This window comes from Lepisma saccharinum, chromosome 21 (assembly GCF_977018435.1).
Source record: "Lepisma saccharinum chromosome 21, izLepSacc3.1, whole genome shotgun sequence".
NCBI classification, from domain to species: Eukaryota; Metazoa; Arthropoda; class Insecta; order Zygentoma; family Lepismatidae; genus Lepisma; species Lepisma saccharinum.
This window is the reverse complement of record NC_139249.1, coordinates 47,723,657-47,742,730: the sequence shown is the minus strand read 5'-3', so window position 1 is coordinate 47,742,730 and position 19,074 is coordinate 47,723,657. Positions and strand designations below refer to the sequence as shown.

At 40.3% G+C, this 19,074-nt stretch overlaps 1 protein-coding gene across 5 annotated transcripts in view; it reads right to left on the bottom strand.

Annotated features, from left to right (window-relative positions):
* Positions 1–19,074, bottom strand: part of Hr3 (nuclear hormone receptor 3 ROR-beta) — a 518,235-nt gene that overhangs the window by 82,665 nt on the left and 416,496 nt on the right. For all 5 annotated transcript variants that reach the window (XM_083142586.1, XM_083142587.1, XM_083142585.1 and 2 more), the window contains exon 2: positions 15,893–16,120. In XM_083142586.1, the coding sequence (XP_082998712.1) occupies positions 15,893–16,120 (228 nt within the window). The remainder of the gene's footprint in view (positions 1–15,892; positions 16,121–19,074) is intronic.

Sequence of the window (19,074 nt, the reverse complement as noted above, 5' to 3'; positions counted from 1 at the left end):
TGAGCGAATCAACAGGAAGAAGCCTGACACAGTGTAAAGAGACGTTTCTTTGCCTAATTGTGTCGCAAGAATTTTTTGATGATTAGTTTGGGATGTCCTCCATTCTTTTTCTTTGACACATATGCCTTCTACGCAATTTTCCTCTCTCCCCAGGATACGTTACAGACACAAACGAAAAGTCAAACGAGTAGTTTCATATTTACACAATTATGGAGAATGTATCACTTACAATCAATATCTTCAGATTAGTCCGCAGGAAGCTCTGAGGAACCGTTAGACAGAATCGAACTCATGAGAGACCTGTTCGACGACATCGAACTCCAGGAGGAGCAAGTTCGACAGTATCGATAAGTTCGCCAGAATCGTCCTTTAGGGACCCGTTCGTTTGGGACGGGAACAGAATCGAAGTCCTGGTGGATCCGTTCGCCAGAATCATCGTTGAGGGACCCGTTCGACAGTAATGAACTCTCGAATGATCTGTTCAAATGAGTAGAAACTCTTCAACGATCCGTTCGACTAAGTTCAAACTATCGAGAGTTCCGTTCAACTGAGTAGATGGATTGTTGATTGATTGATTGATTGATTGATTGATTTGATTTATTTTACTTCACTTTTCTGCCACTTTTAGCTCATCGCAAAGATGATTGATTCATTTTAAGCCACGTTATGTGCAGAAAAGCTAATCGGAACTGGACCTACAGTTTAAAGTGGTATCCGAACAACTATGTGCCTCAATCAGGTATCGAACCGAGGACCCCTTTATGACAATCGCTATGATGAGGATGAGTGATGCTATGATGACATTGACGGAGGGACGCACACATTTCCCGGCACAGTCCGGGATTCGAACCCGGGACCTTTGGCGTCGTAATGTGCTGCGCTAACCACTCTGCCACGGATAGGAGTTCTTCGTGAGTGTTCCTTCATCAGTTTCATCTAATCATCACTCAACCTCATCGTCGCGATTCGCCAAAAGTGGCAGAAAAGCGACGCTACATAACAAAAGCACAAATACAAGTGAAAAAGTAACGCCTTACAAACGCAATAACAGAAAGAGTAACGAGTTAATAACGCAAGTATCTAAGTAGTCACGCGTTACTAAGTCATGAACAGGAAATGTAACGTGTTACTGACGTAAGCGCTGAAAAAGTAACGCATTACTAACGCAAGAACAGACAAAGTTACTGGTTTCTAACGTCTGGACAGAAAAGTAACGCCTTAGTACAACACAAGCACAACAACAATAAAGAGTTACAAGCGCAGGTACGGGAAACGTAACGTGTTACTTGCATTACGTTACTCCCCACATCTTGATTCCGATGTATGAAGATGCACTTGGCGGTGTCGGTCGGCGCGCGACCTGGTTTCTTGAGGATCTGGACGTTTTCGCGAAACGCCCACGAAGCTATTTATTCCGATGGCGAGATCAGACAACACAGCTTCACGCACTCGACGCATAGACCTGGCAACCAAGAAAACACTTCGTTTACGTTAACAACTGCGGCCTGCTTTTCTACTGGACAACACCCCGGAAGTACAGGGTGTTTCAAAAGTCGCGCGACTCCAATTTACAACGCACGATTCGCACGAACACTACTACTTTACACCATAAAGTCTAAACTGCTGGGAAAGGTATCGAGGAGATGGGGCTGACATGAATTCTCTGACACTCCTTAGAAGTTTACAAATAGCAATAATGCGATCAAAATATCATTTTGTGGAGCATAATAATTTGAGGTGGAAAGACTGAGAGTAGTGAAATTGGTCAGAGAGAAACCCGATTGGTTGTTAAGTCCACTTAGGCTAATCTGGACTGGACCAAGAGTTTAAAGTGGGATCTATGTGGCCCCACCCGGTATCGAACCCGGGACCTCTTGATTACAAGGCTACGACGTTATCGCCACGGCACCAGGAAAGTATTTCAACCCCTTTCACGTACGTGGGTAACATGTGAAATATGAAAAGCATAGTTTTGGCCAGGCTTTGTGGGGAAATGTTTGCTCCATGTTTTGGGCAGGCTTGTAAGTTCGTGATCCTTTCTAAGGATAACCAAATGTCACCCTCTCTTCTATGGACTGCATATACAGACCAACGAGAAATTGGCGTCTGGACTTGCAGCCAGTATAATCTTCTACGGGGCTCGTTTTGTGTCGTGTTCTAGTTTGTGATTCTCGTTTCACTAATATCACCTTATCACTTTCCATCCCCATTGTTCCGATTAGCCAAGAGTGACGGAAAAGTGAAGTAAAATGCAGCAAATCAATCATACTTCGGACAGAAAAGAAGAAAGGTGCTTTCATGGTTCAATACTGTGACGACAAAGCAAGTACAGGGTTGCTTTATACAGGGTGACCATAATATTTTGACCCAAAAAACGGGACATCTCAAGGAAGTCAGTTTACCCCCTCCTGAAAATTCGGCAATCAAAAAATTATTATTAATATTACTAGTAGTTAAACTAGAATATATATTAGCATTCACCAATTCATTAGGAATTTTCTTTTGAGTTTATGACAAGACACAGGAATTTAAATTCTTCGTGCATGCCCCATTGACACTACATGTACGCTTATTGGTCATATTTATTCACTGCTCTAGAAATAACGGAACCTAACTTAAACAATAAACTGCTGGCTGCTCGAATCATCGAGCTGCTCGAATTGTAGCATTTAGATTGTTATGGGTAATTTAGCTCAAAGTGGCATAAAAGCTACTCTAAATATAAAAAAAATAACAAATTTTATGAATAACTTGAAACGGTGTTTCCATGACCCTAGTTTAAAAAATGCCATCGACTTTTTTTTCGCAAGAAATTTAGTGTAAAATTTAGATCTAATTTTCGATCTAACTTCGAGATTCTCATAAAATGGGACATTTTGACGATTTTAAAAATATCGACACGTCTCCTAAACGGGACTGTCCCGGTCAAAACGGGACGTGTGGTCACCTTATTTACACAACACTTTTATACTTGGTAGTTAGCAGCACCCCCTCCCCCAACAATTCCATCCACTCCCAGCTTCTAACACTTATTCTGGAAGACCAAAAGTGCGCCAATTACGTATACGTATATCCGTCCTGTCACCCCTATTGAGAGGATGTAACAGCAGAATCACCATAGGCGTAACTAGCAGGGGGTCCTTACCACACTGACTCCCCAACCGATCTCTGAGGGGCGATTATTTCAACTGTCAGAATCAGCATCACGAAAAATGCTTCAAATTTGTCCATGATAAACAGACACAATCCTTGTGGAATATACAGCGTGTTTCAAAAAGAATATACGTATTTCGCATGCATATATTTATTAAACTTTAAGACATACGAAGATGAAACTTGACACACCTACTTACGAACCTCTCAAGTTCAGATTACAGATGTTCAATATGTCCTCCAGCAGTGACACGAACAATATCACATCGATACTCAAATTCCTCCCATACTCGGGCAAGCATGTCCTTCGTCACTGATGTTACGGCAGTACGGATCCGGTTCTTCAACTCTTCCAGGTTCTGTGGGAGTGGTGGTACATAAACATTGTCTTTAATGAAACCCCACAGGAAGAAGTCACAGGGTGTCAAATCCGGTGACCGTGGAGCCCAGCTGATACATGCTAAGTCGCCAGCTCCTTGACGACCAATCCAACGGTTCGGTAGAGTTTCATTCAGATAATCACGTACTTGGCGACTCCAGTGACGGGGTGCCCCGTCTTGTTGAAAAATGAAGTTGTCTTCGTGCAGCCTCGGAAACAACCAGTTTTGTAACATAGAGAGATACTGCTGACCGTTAACCGTGTTTCCATCAAAGAAGAATGGGCCGTAAACAGATGATCGGGATATCGCGCAAAACACATTCACTTTGGGCGAATCTCGTACATGTTCAATGAATGCATGTGGGTTCTGTAGGCCCCAAATGCGAACATTATGTTTGTTTACCTGACCACTGACATGAAACGCAGCTTCATCACTAAACACGATGCGTTGTGCGAAAGTGTTGTCATTGTCAATAGCATCAAGAATCTCGTTACAAAATGCCACACGTTTGCGTTTGTCATCAGGACGCAGAGCTTGCAACAGCTGTACCTTGTACGGCTTCATAACCAGCCGACGTCTCAAAACACGCCAAATTGTTGTTGTTGGAAGTTGTAACTCCCGACTGGCACGACGAGTTGATTTTGAAGGGCTACGTTGGAATGCAGTTTGAATTCGTGCAACATTTTCTTCAGGAACACGAGGGCGGCCAGGACTCTTTCCTTTACATACACATCCTGTATCTACAAACTGTCGATACCATCTGCGAATGTTCCACAGATTCGGAGGATCAATTTGGTACCTCAACCTGAAACGTCTTTGAACTGTAATCACGGAATTTCACTTCGCAAACTCGAGAACACAAAATGATTTCTGCTGCGGAGTAGCCATTTCAAACAACTGACGGTTACCAAGCAAAACAGAACACAACTAACATCTAGCGGCTATTATTTAAACTAGACTATGTATTCGTTTCTCTAATAGCCGAGTCGGGGCGCATCGATCGATAGTTTGGACAAAATAATACTTTGTAATACGTATATTCTTTTTGAAACACGCTGTATTTACCGAACGTACCCACATATCTAATGTTCGAATCTTTGTTTCATCTTATTGTTATGTTATATTTCCGAAAGTAAAGAGCCTTTAGTTCGATTTCCGATGTCTCAGTGGACGAGACAGATGAGTGGAGAAAGTTAAATAATATAGAACTACATAATTTGTATTCATGTCCACATAGAATGCTTAAATCAAGAAGACTTAGGTGGGCAGGTCAAGTGGCACGAATGGGAGAGGAAGAAGAGTTTACAGGATTCTTGTTGGGAAACCTGATGGTAAGAGACCTGTAGGAAAGCCAAGACAAATATGCAGGGATAACGTTGAGATGGACCTAAAGGAAATCGGTAGGAATGGAAAAGATTGGATTGATCTTGCTCAGGATTGGGACAGATGGAATGTCTGTGTTGCTGCAGCCGTAAACCTTCAGGTTTAAGAAGGCTAGAGAGTTAGTTAGTTAGGTCCAGCCCTTGCGGATAAAGTATTTTCTCTTGCTTCGGAAATGCATTTTTTCCACTACTGTTGATGTCCCCACGGAACGTTTCAGGTTCCAATCTGGACCTTTCCGAGTGTCTTCTCATCAATTTCAAGTAATTATCATCGGAGAGGCCTGATGGCGAGGGCCTTCAAATCCAGGGGTCTCGGGTTTGATACCCGGTGGATGCACAAAGTGGTTCGGATCGCACTTTAAACTGTAGGTCCAGTCCCTATTAGCCAATCTGTGCTTCAAGTGGACTTATCTATCCATAAAGTAATCATCATTCATCCTCTTCGTCGCGATTAGCCTGAAGAGCCAAAAAAAGCAACGTAAAATAACAGAACAACAAAAATACTCAAAACACGTGTTTTCAGTGGACAAAAATAACGAAAGGGCACTTTGTAAAAGAGAAAGCCGTGATTTGAGACAAATAAGGTCAAAACGCACAGCAGGACGACAATTCTCGGATTTATTACAGAGAAAAAGAAAGAAAAGGGCTTTCTTTGGTCTGTAAATGCTGGGTGCAGGTATTTTCATTCCTTTTGCTTGTTTTCGGGTGATGCTTTTATGTAATCGGAGAAAGTCGGCCGTTATATAAGCCTACGTTGTCCTTATTCTGATGTCTACAAGCAGACCCTCAGCATTAATGTAATATCGCGTGGTTTGCCGTCTTTGGACTTGCAAAACTTTAGCACCATCTCTCGGCCGTTTGACGAAGCTCTGCAAGAAAGGTGGCTCGCTAGTTTATCATGTTACTGGCACTGCGTTGCAACTAAACATCTCTCATTTCTTTGTTCATTAATTGGAAAAGGTTTGGTTCCACTCATGGGCGTAACTTGGAACCTAATTTTGAGGGGGCAGAATCAAACTGGGCCTAATTTTGAGGGAACAGAATCAAACTGGGCCTAATTTTGAGGGAACAGAATCAAACTGGGCATAATTTTGAGGGAACAGAATCAAACTGGGCATAATTTTGATGGGACAGAATCAAACTGGGCATAATTTTGAGGGAACAGAATCAAACTGGGCATAATTTTGAGGGGACAGAATCAAAGTGGACCTAATTTTGAGGGAACAGAATCAAACTGGGCATAATTGTGAGGGAAGAGAATCAAACTGGGCATAATTTTGAGGGGACAGAATCAAACTGGGCATAATTTTGAGGGAACAGAATCAAACTGGGCCTAATTTTGAGGGGACAGAATCAAACTGGGCATAATTTTGAGGGGACAGAATCAAACTGGGCATAATTTTGAGGGGACAGAATCAAACTGGGCATAATTTTGAGGGGACAGAATCAAACTGGGCATAATTTTGAGGGAACAGAATCAAACTGGGCATAATTTTGAGGGAACAGAATCAAACTGGGCATAATTTTGAGGGGACAGAATCAAACTGGGCATAATTTTGAGGGAACAGAATCAAACTGGGCATAATTTTGAGGGGACAGAATCAAAGTGGACCTAATTTTGAGGGAACAGAATCAAACTGGGCATAATTTTGAGGGAACAGAATCAAACTGGGCATAATTTTGAGGGAACAGAATCAAACTGGGCATAATTTTGAGGGAACAGAATCAAACTGGGCATAATTTTGAGGGGACAGAATCAAACTGGGCATAATTTTGAGGGAACAGAATCAAACTGGGCATAATTTTGAGGGGACAGAATCAAAGTGGACCTAATTTTGAGGGAACAGAATCAAACTGGGCATAATTTTGAGGGAACAGAATCAAACTGGGCATAATTTTGAGGGAACAGAATCAAACTGGGCATAATTTTGAGGGAACAGAATCAAACTGGGCATAATTTTGAGGGAACAGAATCAAACTGGGCATAATTTTGAGGGAACAGAATCAAACTGGGCATAATTTTGAGGGGACAGAATCAAACTGGGCATAATTTTGAGGGAACAGAATCAAACTGGGCATAATTTTGAGGGGACAGAATCAAAGTGGACCTAATTTTGAGGGGGTAGAATCAAATCTGGAGCTAAACTTTGGGGGAAGAAACTCGAAAAGTTTTCCATCCCATAAAAACAGCGTCCAGGATTATTTGCTAAATAACTGACGTTTGCGAAATTATAAATATTACTCTGTATTACTTTGCTCCTCAGGTCACATAATTTGTAAATTTTAATAAACCTTAAAATTTACGCCGAGTTACGCCTATGGTTCTACTAATTAGGCTAATCGTGGCTGGACTTACGGTGTTCAATGTACAGTCACTGACAATACAAATGGGTCACCTGGATCCTGAAATGCTCGCTTTCCTGCAAGGCGCTGTGTGTGTTGCCGATCTCTACGGCGGCAAGTGGATTTTAATACCAAATTTCCAATGGCAACTTCTACCAACGCCGTAGAGGTAGGCAACACACATAACGCCTTGCAAGGAAACTAGTATTTCAGGATCTAGATGTCTCATTTTTATTGGCTGTGACTGTACCTCCACCGGAATGGAATTCGGGACCCCTTGACTGCAGCAAGGCGACAGCGTTAGCCACTACTCTATCGAGGAGACCCTTTTCCACTAACTGTACGATCAAAGTGTTTAATGTGTAAAAGTCGACAAGCACTAATTTGAATTTACGTGTACGACTCTCTTCTGGAATACACAAAGTCGATAATATACAAAGGAAAATATTACAGTCGTGATTGGGAGTTAAACAAGGGCGTGATGAAACAAGGAAACTGGGGGTCAAAACCCGGTAGTACTTTTGAAATGAGTGAGAGAGAGAGACATATAAGTCTAGTATTTATGACAATTAGCTCAAACGCCCCTGTCTACATTTTATCCTGTGCACGCCCACGGTGTTGAACAGTGGCGGAGATTGGGTTCCAAAACCCGGGGGGGGGGGCAAAGTACCAAAACTGGTGGACAAAGACAGTATATTTCCCTTTGTAGATAAGGTTTAGCATAGTCCGGGGACAAGAGTGGCGAAAAATGGGGGGCAATTGCGTCCCTTCGCCCACCCCCCCCCCCTAATCGCCGCCAATGGTGATGAGACATTTTTGTGCCAGTGACGTAGTTTGTCAAACAGTTTATCGTTTAAGGCCGCTTTGTTCCCAGAAAGGTTAATCTGGACTGGACCTATAGTTGAAAGTGTGGTTCGAACCACTGGGGAATGTTCCTCCATCGGGAAACGAACCCGGAACCACTTGATACAGCTTCCACTTTTTTAGAGTTTACCACTGCCGTAACATATAATAGTCAGTCACCAGCAACAATCTGTATCTTAACATCCTAACTTGCATTCTACTGTAAATTGACCAAATTTCTTTTCCGTTCTGATTCCAAACATTACGTGCCTATATACTAAGAGATGTTGATCCATATCTTAAACCTCGTTACTATAGTGACCAGACGTCATGATTTTTGCAGAACAATCCTCTCTTTATGGAGTTACAACAATAGCTCCGTAATGCAGCTCCAACAAATCAGTATATTCTTTCTCACAACAACGTCCTGCAAAGCTTTCTGCTGAACGAGAGTATTTGTTTACCGAGTATGGCAAGATGATGTACAGAGTACATGTACAAAACTGTGTGCAGAGTTTGGTTAGTGTCTTCCAGATGCAAATGCACTAACTGAAATAGTGCTTTCAATAATGAATAATATTTGGACTACAGACAAATTTAAAATAAATGTACAAACCTTAAGACAGTCGATATCTCTATATGTAATTTTACACGTCTCAAATTTTATGATTTTATTTTGAAACACAATGCTTTGTCATACGAGCAATGCATTCTAATAACAAGTATGTTTCAGAATATGTTTTTGCATGAAGCTATAACTCTTGTGTTCTGTAAAATAAAGTAATTCTTCCTCAAGTATATATATATTTTTTTCTAATTAACTGACTTTTTACAGATACCCATGAGATGTAAGAAATTACAATTCCATAAGTGTCAAATTAACAAACCTTTTCCTATTATGCGTTTAGAATGTTCATTTAGAATGGTGGTAGGATTTTCTAACCTAACACAATCATAAATTATCCTTAATTTTTATTAAAAACATATTCTAACCCGATAATAACCACACAGTTAATATTTATGGAACGCATTTTCAATGATCTGACTTTTGTACATCAAATTTACACTGCAGTGACATCTATGACTATTATTTTCTAATGTACGTTAACATCTTCCTGTTTTCAAAAGTATTCACTTGTTTACAAGAATAAACAATTACATGCATGTTTCACTTTGGTAATGTGTAATAAGCAGATCGCGGTCATTAGCCTGTGTTATTTAACATCCAGCTAACGAACAGATATAAATATGCCAGCGCATAACTCGAGTAGAAAAATGAGGGACCTTTGTAGTCGTCAGCTATTGTTATGGCGCAGGAGGAGTCAATGACCCACTCACCTACCTCGCATGCTTGGCTCAAAAGTATTCACAGCCTTCCTGGAGGTCACTAAGAAAAGCACCGTGGTGTGCCTGCACCTTTAGGCAATGCTTCCTCAAGTAGGAAGAGAATGGCCAAACACAGAGCAAGTTGCTGTGATGGGTAAACCTCGGATTTTAAGCACAACGTCTATTTTACATAAATAAAATATTCCTTATTCCCAAATGTCTCCTAATGGAATATTATTATTTCTGAGAAAACGCACATGTTAATTGATGTGCCACATGACCCTCCCTTCCCACTTGAAAAAGATAATTCCAAGATGGCTGCTTTCTAAATGGCCGCCATGATGCATACTAGCCCCATCTGGAGTGCCATATCCGAAGTTTCATCGTTCTTTGTAAAAGTGTTTTCAAATTAAAATGGTGCTGCTCGATTTTTGCCTCACCTTGTATATTTACGTTTCAGGTAATATTCCAAGTATTGGTATGTAGTGCCAAAAAAACAAAAAGGAACTAGACTAATAGAAACTAGAAAACTAGAAATAGACTAATCGGAACTGGAACCACTGTGCAATGTATGGTCACTGGCAACAAAAATAGGATACTCAGATTCTGAAATTCTCGCTTACCTGATGTGTGTTGCCTAACTATACGGCGAGTTGGGAAATCATTTTTTATTGCCGCTGACTGTACGTGCCTCCATAAGTGATCGAATCCAGAGCCTTTGATTAAGGCCGACGCATTATCACTACACGATTCAGCCCTTTTACAGGTGAAGGAAAGGCTATTCTACACTCATCCCACCGTGATATGAGGGTACAAAGGAGTATGTGTAAGTACACTTTCTCAAATTCGGTTATTTTTTTGGAAATGATGTGATCAACACCACGTTCTGGTTGTCTTTGCCCCAGGTACCCATATATTAGAAGCCGGGGTGAGCCCAACAGCCGCTTTATGCGTGGACCCTACTACAGGTCACCACAGCGGGAATCGAACCCGGGTCTCTCGGATGGCAGTCCGACACCTATACGACTGGACTACCACGCCTCCTAGGCCCTTTGTCGTGTCCTAAAATACAATTTCTATTGTATTTTTGTGCCTAAAATTAATAATTTCAGTGTATTCTTCAAAGATTCTCATTACTTGATAATTTCATGAACCCGCGTTTGTGTGCATGCTGTGCAAGGGATGTCTGCAGACCAGGGGGGTTATTGAATACCCGCCAAAAAATCCAATAAGTCTGTCTTGTACTGTTGATTGATTGAATTGGTGTTTCCACTTTATGCACAATAAGGCTAATCGGGACTGGACCTACAATTTAAAGTGGGATCCGAACCACTATGTGCCTCCACCGGGTATCAAACCCGGGACCCCTTGATTACACGGCAGCGACGCTACCACTGTTGCATCGGGGAGGCCCTGTCTTGTACTTTTGAAAATACTGACAGAAAGCTGATTTTTACAATTGTTTTTACCCGTTCAGTCTATTTCAAGAACCTGAATCATGTCTGGTGACCAAAAATGGGATTATCGGTAAAGGCGTAGGTAGTTGTCTCCTCAAAAGTCTAGAAAATATGATATCTTGTAAAATTTACTTTAAATCAATCCTCAAATTGGGTACTTGAAACGGGGCTTACAGACCACTGAACTGTGCCCTCACCGGGAATCGAACCCAGGAACCATTGATAACAGGACGAGGCGTTTCAGCCACGGTACTATACGGAAGACAGTGGCGTAGGCAAAGATATTCTGAAGGGCTCAAGGGGACAATATGGTTTGGTGGTAATATAGCAACTAAGATTCTCTCCCCTTCTTTCGTTCTACAATCCCTCCCCCCCCCCTTTCTATCTCTCTCTCTCTTCCTTTAACTACAGTTAGTGCAGAAAACCACTTTGCTCAACTTACAAATTCCAAATTACTGTCATGAATTTGTGAGCGTATGTGCGTGTGTGTGTGTTTGTTGTATGCTCGTGAGTTAGGGTTAGACTTTTTTTGTAATTCTCTTTATTGTTTCATATTTTTCTTTCGTTGTTTTCAATATTTCCCATTTATGTAATAGTTTAAATGCTATTTTCTAATTTCCATTTACTGAAATTTCGATGTAAACATGGTTAAGTGGTTGAAAAGGCTACAAAGCCTTAAGTTCGTCATGATAGCTAAGATGTAATAAATAAATAAACTAACTCTCTAGCCTTCTTAAACCCGAAGGTTTTTGTCTGCACCAACACAAACCTTCAATCTGTCATTATCCTGGGCAAGATCAAATCCAATCTTTTCCATCCCCAACGTTATCCCTCCATCTTCGCACTGGCCTTACTACAGGTCTCTTACCATCAGGCTTCCCAACAAGAATGCTGAACACTCTTCTTTCCTCTCCCATTCGTGCCACATGGCCTGCCCATCTAAGCCTTCTTCATTTAATTACAGTAAAACCTCGTTAATCCAGACGCCGATAAGCCGGACTTTGCTTAATCCGGACAGACAAAAGACAAAAGGCCAAAAAAGCAGAATACAAGGTTTTAAATGTGGCTAGAAGTCAACAAGAGAACTTCCCAAACAAAAGGCAGTCAACCACTGATGAAATTCTTTTTCCTGCAGACTTTGTACTGTACTGTATAGTGTATTTACACCTATGCCTTTTAAATATACCATAATAAACGTGTTTTGTTGCTATAAACTGAGATTTAATGCACTTTCTACCGTTCTTTTAGGATATTTCAGTTAATCCTGACTTTCGTTAAACCGGTCACCCATTAGTCTGGATTAACGAGGTTTTACTGTATTCTAATAATATCTGGACACTCCGTGCGCTTCTCTGTCTTTTTCATCTTCTTCTTTCTCTATTTGTTTATTTAGTTATATATTTTCCATATTTCTGATTTATCTTTTCCCAGTTTTATTTTATCTCTTCCTAAGTCCCATTCTTCCTCATTATCATTATTCGTTCTTCTATTTCCAATCTCATTATATCCCTCCCTTTCCCTCTCTCTCTTTTCATAGTTAAAGATTTTGTGACCTGAAATTGTTCTACAAGGTAGTCTGGTATTGAATTTGAGCGAACACGATCAATATCACTGATGTAAATCAATTTCCCATAAGCTTTCTCATAGTGTTGAGTTCCTACGTCGTCTTCTAGCCTATTCATTTCTGGGATAAATCTCGATGTGAACTGAATACCATGATGAGTAGCTACATATTTATAATCCACGCGAGGAATCTCCCGAATACTCTGGGAGAATCCTAAACAGATCAAGGTAAGTGCCTTGCTTGGTTACTGGTTCACTGTATTGTGAATCTGAATAGGGCAATGAACCATTGTCATTCAGCAAAAAAAAGTGCCAAGTGTGTGAATTACGCAACCAACTACGAGATTCTCATTACTCAGGTAGAAAAAAATGAATTTGAAAAATCAAGAACGGAAAAAATGACTGACAACACACTTGTCAGCAGAAACAAAATTACGTCATACAATGTGGGTCAATAACCTGTGGACTCCACATGCACTACAATGTGGTTGAGTCTGTGGTTTCCTCTAAGATAAGTGCTACGAGTCTGTGTCACATAAGGAATAAGGGATGCTATAGGGCGAATCAAAAGTCAAAAACGGTCACAAGGTCTTCAGAACACGGCATAATCACAACCCCACTATACCTGTGACACCTATGTGAGCACACCCTTCGCTTTCTTGAAATCAAGAAATCAACTGTAAAATTATGAATGGGAAGCTGGTCGTGTTCTGTATTATTTTCAGAGTTGGGCAAGTTACTCAAATAAAGTAACATGTTACAGTTGCTGTTACATTGCTTCCAAAAGGAACATGTTACCATTACTTTACTACCAAAAGTAACATGCAGTAATTACTTTGCTTCAAAAAGTAACAAGTAACCATTGCTTTGCTCCCAAAAGGAACATGTTACCATTACTTTGCTTCCAAAAATAACATGTTACCATTACTTTGTTTCCAAGATGAACATGTTACCATTACTTTACTTCCAAAAGTAACATGCAGCAATTACTTTGCTTCAAAAAGTAACAAGTTGCCATTGCTTTGCTTCCAAAAGGAACATGTTGTTAATACTTTGCTTCCAAAAAGAACATGTTACCATTACTTTACTTCCAAAAGTAACATGCAGTAATTACTTTGCTTCAAAAAGTAACAAGTTACCATTGCTTTGCTCCCAAAAGGAACATGTTACCAATACTTTGCTTCCAAAAGGAACATGTTACCATTACTTTACTTCCAAAAGTAACATGCAGTAATTACTTTGCTTCAAAAAGTAACAAGTTACCATTGCTTTGCTCCCAAAAGGAACATGTTACCATTACTTTACTTCCAAAAGTAACATGCCGCAATTACTTTGCTTCAAAAAGTAACAAGTTACCATTGCTTTGCTCCCAAAAGGAACATGTTGTTATTACTTTGCTTCCAAAAGGAACATGTTACCATTACTTTACTTCCAAAAGTAACATGCAGTAATTACTTTGCTTCAAAAAGTAACAAGTTACCATTGCTTTGCTCCCAAAAGGAACATGTTACCATTACTTTACTTCCAAAAGTAACATGCAGTAATTGCTTTGCTCCCAAAAGGAACATGTTACCATTACTTTGCTTCCAAAAGGAACATGTTACCATTACTTTGTTTCCAAAAGGAACATGTTACCATTACTTTACTTCCAAAAGTAACATGCAGTAATTACTTTACTTCAAAAAGTAACATGCAGTAATTACTTTACTTCAAAAAGTAACAAGTTACCATTGCTTTGCTCCCAAAAGGAACATGTTACCATTACCTTGCTCCCAAAAATAACATGTTGTTATTACTTTGCTTCCATTTAAGTGTTTTCACAAGTATCACATAATATGTTCTCTTATTGTCCTGGTAAATAAATCCTCGATATCTGAATGTAAGGTAATGCAAAGTAACGAAGTAACCATTACATTACTCATGAATTTGTGGTAACGTGTTTCTTCCACCAAGTACTGGAAAAGTAACGCTTTATTTGCGTTACGTTACCCCACCAACTATGATTTTTTTCCTATTTTCAACTGGACGAATGATGATTAAATGAAACTGATGAATGGGTATCCCAAAAGGAAAGATAATCATGCCAGGATTCGAACCTGGAATATTCGGTGTCGGGATCGTGGTCGTGGGAGGCAGGGATACCCACAGGGGGGGGGGATGCTATTGAAATGAAACACCACCTCTTCATGCCTTTAGAATCGATTTGGAAAGGGGGGAGGACGTGTTGTTCGCATTAATACAAGGTTAATCAAGCAGACAAACTTTTAATAATAAGGTTCAGCACACTAACAATTTAAAAGTGGTGCAAAATTAGGAAATTATCAATAAGTTTGCGTCAACAACTTTGCAATCAATGTCAAAACTCAAAGTAATATACAATATACATTGCTTAAATATATCTGTATTATATTGTTAAAAAATTAAGTCAATAATTCGGCATAAGGGATGGGGAGGAGTGCGTCATAGGCCTTGGGGTGGCACCCCTGGTGGGAGGGGACGAGCTGGTCGAGTTACCAGATTTTATCACTAAAAGTAATTCAACATAATGCTAATACATGCAAAACTTATTTTGGGGGGAAAAGGTATTATTCTGGAGTTCAACGTCGCCTTATTGAAAAAAAAAAACCTTGTTGGACGAGAGATGGCGCCGTTCCTATTGATACTTTCACTAATACAATATATCATCATCTCTTTTGGTTACTTTTTCTGTTTTACTTTGTGAAAAAGCTAAAAAACATTATCTTTAATGAATTTCACTCTTTTTCGTTCTACTGAAGTACCGCTGAAAACTATGCTAAAATTTTCAAGACGAGTGGTATGTTTTGCCTCGAAAATCTATTATTAAATAGATTTATTTTATTTTTATCGGGGTTACTTGTATCACATTAAATGTCTAATGTTGTTCTGCGATCGTCAAATCACCATAAAATTCCTAGAATTGATATTCTGTTTCCGCAAACAAGCCAGGTATTGCTAAAAAATCAAGAGGCATTACATAAAGCAAATTTGTTTTTCAGGATAGCTTTGTTACTTCACGGAATATCAACTTTTTTTTTTCAATAAGATCCTCACGACAACTTTCTCCTCACTGAAACAAATACATCGCACTTGTGTATGTGCTCAGGGCACAGAGGAGGGGGTGGCAATCTCAGTGGTCTAAATCTAATAATAATACAATAAATCAAATTAAGACAGTCGTAGACGCAGACCAGGAGGTAACAACATCGTGAAGTCCCTTTATACACAATTCCACTTTCATGTCATGCCAAGTGATATCGGATGGTCAGGTATATTTTTCAGATTTATTATTATTTTTTTTTTTTTTACCAACTTTTCACCAGTGGACACTTGAGACTGTAACTTTCCCCAAGCTCCGCGTAAATCGGGCTTACCCGGACTGCTACACGAAGAAATAAATTGTTTGGAATACCCAGGGTGTACTCACCGTCTCTGGACATTCCGAGTCGAAGACACTTTTGCAACCTGCAATACTGGCATCGGTTCCTGTTCACTCTGTCCACTACACAGTTCTTGTTCCTCGGACATTGATAGTTCACCACGCTGCTCTGGCTGCGTCGGAAGAACCCCTTGCAGCCCTCGCACGTGATCACCCCATAATGCACGCCCGAGCTTTTGTCGCCACAAACTTTGCATGGGATGATTTCTATTTGGGCTGAAAGAGAAAGAAAAAACAGTGTTAACAATACATAAGATAAAACACTGTTGCCAAACAATGAATACACTTCATTCAACATCATTACAAGTTGATAAATAGTCACATATTAAAGATATAGGTAGATTATTCTCGGAAGTCTAGTTGGCGAGCCTACCAATAGTTCAGAACGTGAGCAACAGGCTTAGCGATTGGTGCTGAGTAAGTATGGCGTCAGCGGCTCGCTTGTGCATTGGTGGTTTCGGGATATACGACTCGCTTTCAAGCTGCAAAAGCATAACATCTACATGTGCTTATTGGCATCACATGCATTGGTTGCTCTACGATTACCAACTTGAGACCCTTTCATACCGAGTTTCATTACGGATCGTAACACAAAGTTTCTGAAAGCAGACTTATAGTGATGTAAAATATAAGTCTCACTAATTCTACAGTGGACGAAAATGGTTTAGGTTGGTCCACGGTTATATCTACCAGCATCGATTTGGAAACCAAAAACATGTGAGCATTCAAATGGTTCATATCTCGAAAACGGTTGCTAGTACGAAAATAATTATAGGAACAAAAAAGCTTCATTTTATATAGTTGAACATTTTTGGTCTGAAGCATTTTCCCGCATCTGCAACGGTTAATGAATTATAGGCAAGCACAACATTTCTGCCAACTTTGCTCGGCTTGACTGTTTTTCTACAAGGCGGTAAGCAGAAATGGTTTCCGTGAAGTGCACCAGTCTCAAATTAATAGAAGCCGAGCCCTGTTGTCAACTTTTCACCTCTGTTTATTGATAGGGAAGTGGAGAGGGGAAGAAAGGCCCCCCACAGTTTTTGGGTTGCGATATATTGACTGGCCTACAGCCTGGCATCCTGAACTCGAATTTCAGTCAGATATACGTCATTAATACATGACGCGTCTTGGTCAAGAATCATACGAGCTCGTGTTATTTAATCTTCAACGATAAAAGCGTGTGGCTTTAGAAACACCCTGTAGTACTGAAAAAATTACAGCATTTGGCAATACTGTCCAAATGCAACTGCATTCGTGGCAAGACACCGTCCTGCATTTTCCCCAACCGCTGTAGAGAAACAAAGGCAGTAGTGCGTGCGATGCATCGTGTTATGCATGCAGAATGAAAGACCGGATTGTGCAACACTGCTTTCCCCTTCCCGAGTCGCATTCATGTGCAGCACAATACTAATAATAAAGAAAAGAACATTGCTTCACAGACACACATGCACACAGAATATGTTTCTTTTTCCTTTACTTCAATTATGAGCAAATAAGAAAGGTACATGTCTTGTAAAACGCAACATCATGTAACGAACAACGGAGATTTAGACAATTCTCAGAATTAGATATTTTAACAAACAGATGGCGCAGAGATCGAGGCATAATATTTTAGTCTTGTGTTGTTTGAAAGTTTAGTAAATTAGAATATAGTGTAAATAAATTGAATATAAATCAAATTTCTTTAACTCTATGGGTTGTAATGAAGAGGATGATAGATTATTTAGAGATAGGGTATATATATGTCATTTAATTTCCATGAATTTGTTTTATTTTATCTATATCTAAAGTAACAGAGCAACTAGTTAGTATAGAGGAAGATATAAATGTCAATATCCTGACCTAGGGCCTCCCCGATGGCGCAGTGGTTGCGTCGTCGTCTTGTAATCAAGGGGTCCCGGGTTCGATACCCGGTGGAAGCACAATAGTGGTTTGGATCCCACTTTAAAAATCAATATCCTGACCAAGATGCACTTCTTACGACAGTACCAAGAAACAATATCCCAACCATCATCAGAGTACGACCATTTCCTGGGCAAGCTACAAGAAAGTTTGCCTGAAATAATCAAACCTTTATTTAAATAGGCGAGAAACGAATTATTGTTCACCAGTACCAAATGCTTCTATAAGTATTTTCAACTGTTACTGCGGCCGATCCTCATGCTGGCAAGGGAAGTGGGGAGCGGGGAAGCTACCAATCAAGCGCGATAAGAAACGCCTGTTGAACGAGGTTCACGTAATACTTCCTCCCGCCGCGTCGTAACCCGCCGCAGTCTGGTTCGTCTGCTGCGTATTCCCCGCTTCCCACTTCGCTTGCCAGCATGAAGACCGGCCGCCCGACTTACAACAATCGTTTAGATTGATTGATTTGGTTTATTTTACTTCCCATTTCTGCCACTTCTGGCTAATAAAAATGAGGATGTGTGATGATATGTTGAAGTTTATGAAGGGACACCCATGCCGGGATTCGAAACCGGGATCCGTGGAGTCTTGGCGCGCTGTGCAAATTTGTTTAGAGAAACCAAATTTAGTAATGGCTACCGTATTTTTTTTGTTTACGGTAACCAAAACATGCAAGCCAAGGTGATTTGTTAATTGAAATACATTAAGTTTTTCTCGTGTCAGGAAGAACCCAATTAAGAAGTGAGTGAGGTGCTGACGTCATTTAAACTTAGCAACTATTGCTAACCCCGTTGCTCACCCTCTATACTCGTGCGGTCAGTTGGAGAGGTTGCGAAAATACTACTACCACCCCCGCGTCAGCACGACAAAAAACAAACTTGGGTGGTGAGAGAGAGCTTAGAAATGCATCCTTTCTCCTCTCTCTCACGATAGCCATCCATATTTCTCTCTCTCACCTCCTCTATTTTTATCTCTCGCCCGTCTTCATTGCCCCTCTCTCTCACACACATCCCTTCTCCTCCCTCTCTTTTACATCCTTCCTCGTCTCTCTTTCTCTTTCTTTTACATCCTTTCGTCTCTCTTCTTTCTCTCTTTTACAGATTTTCTTCTCTCTCTATTCTCTCTCTCTTTTATATCCTTTCTTCTCTCTACACCTTCTCTCATCTCTCTTTCTCTTTTTTACATCCTTTCTTCCCTTTTCCTCTCTCTCTCTCTCTCTCTCTCTCTCTCTCTCTCTCTCTCTCTCTCTCTCTCTCTCTCTCTCTCTC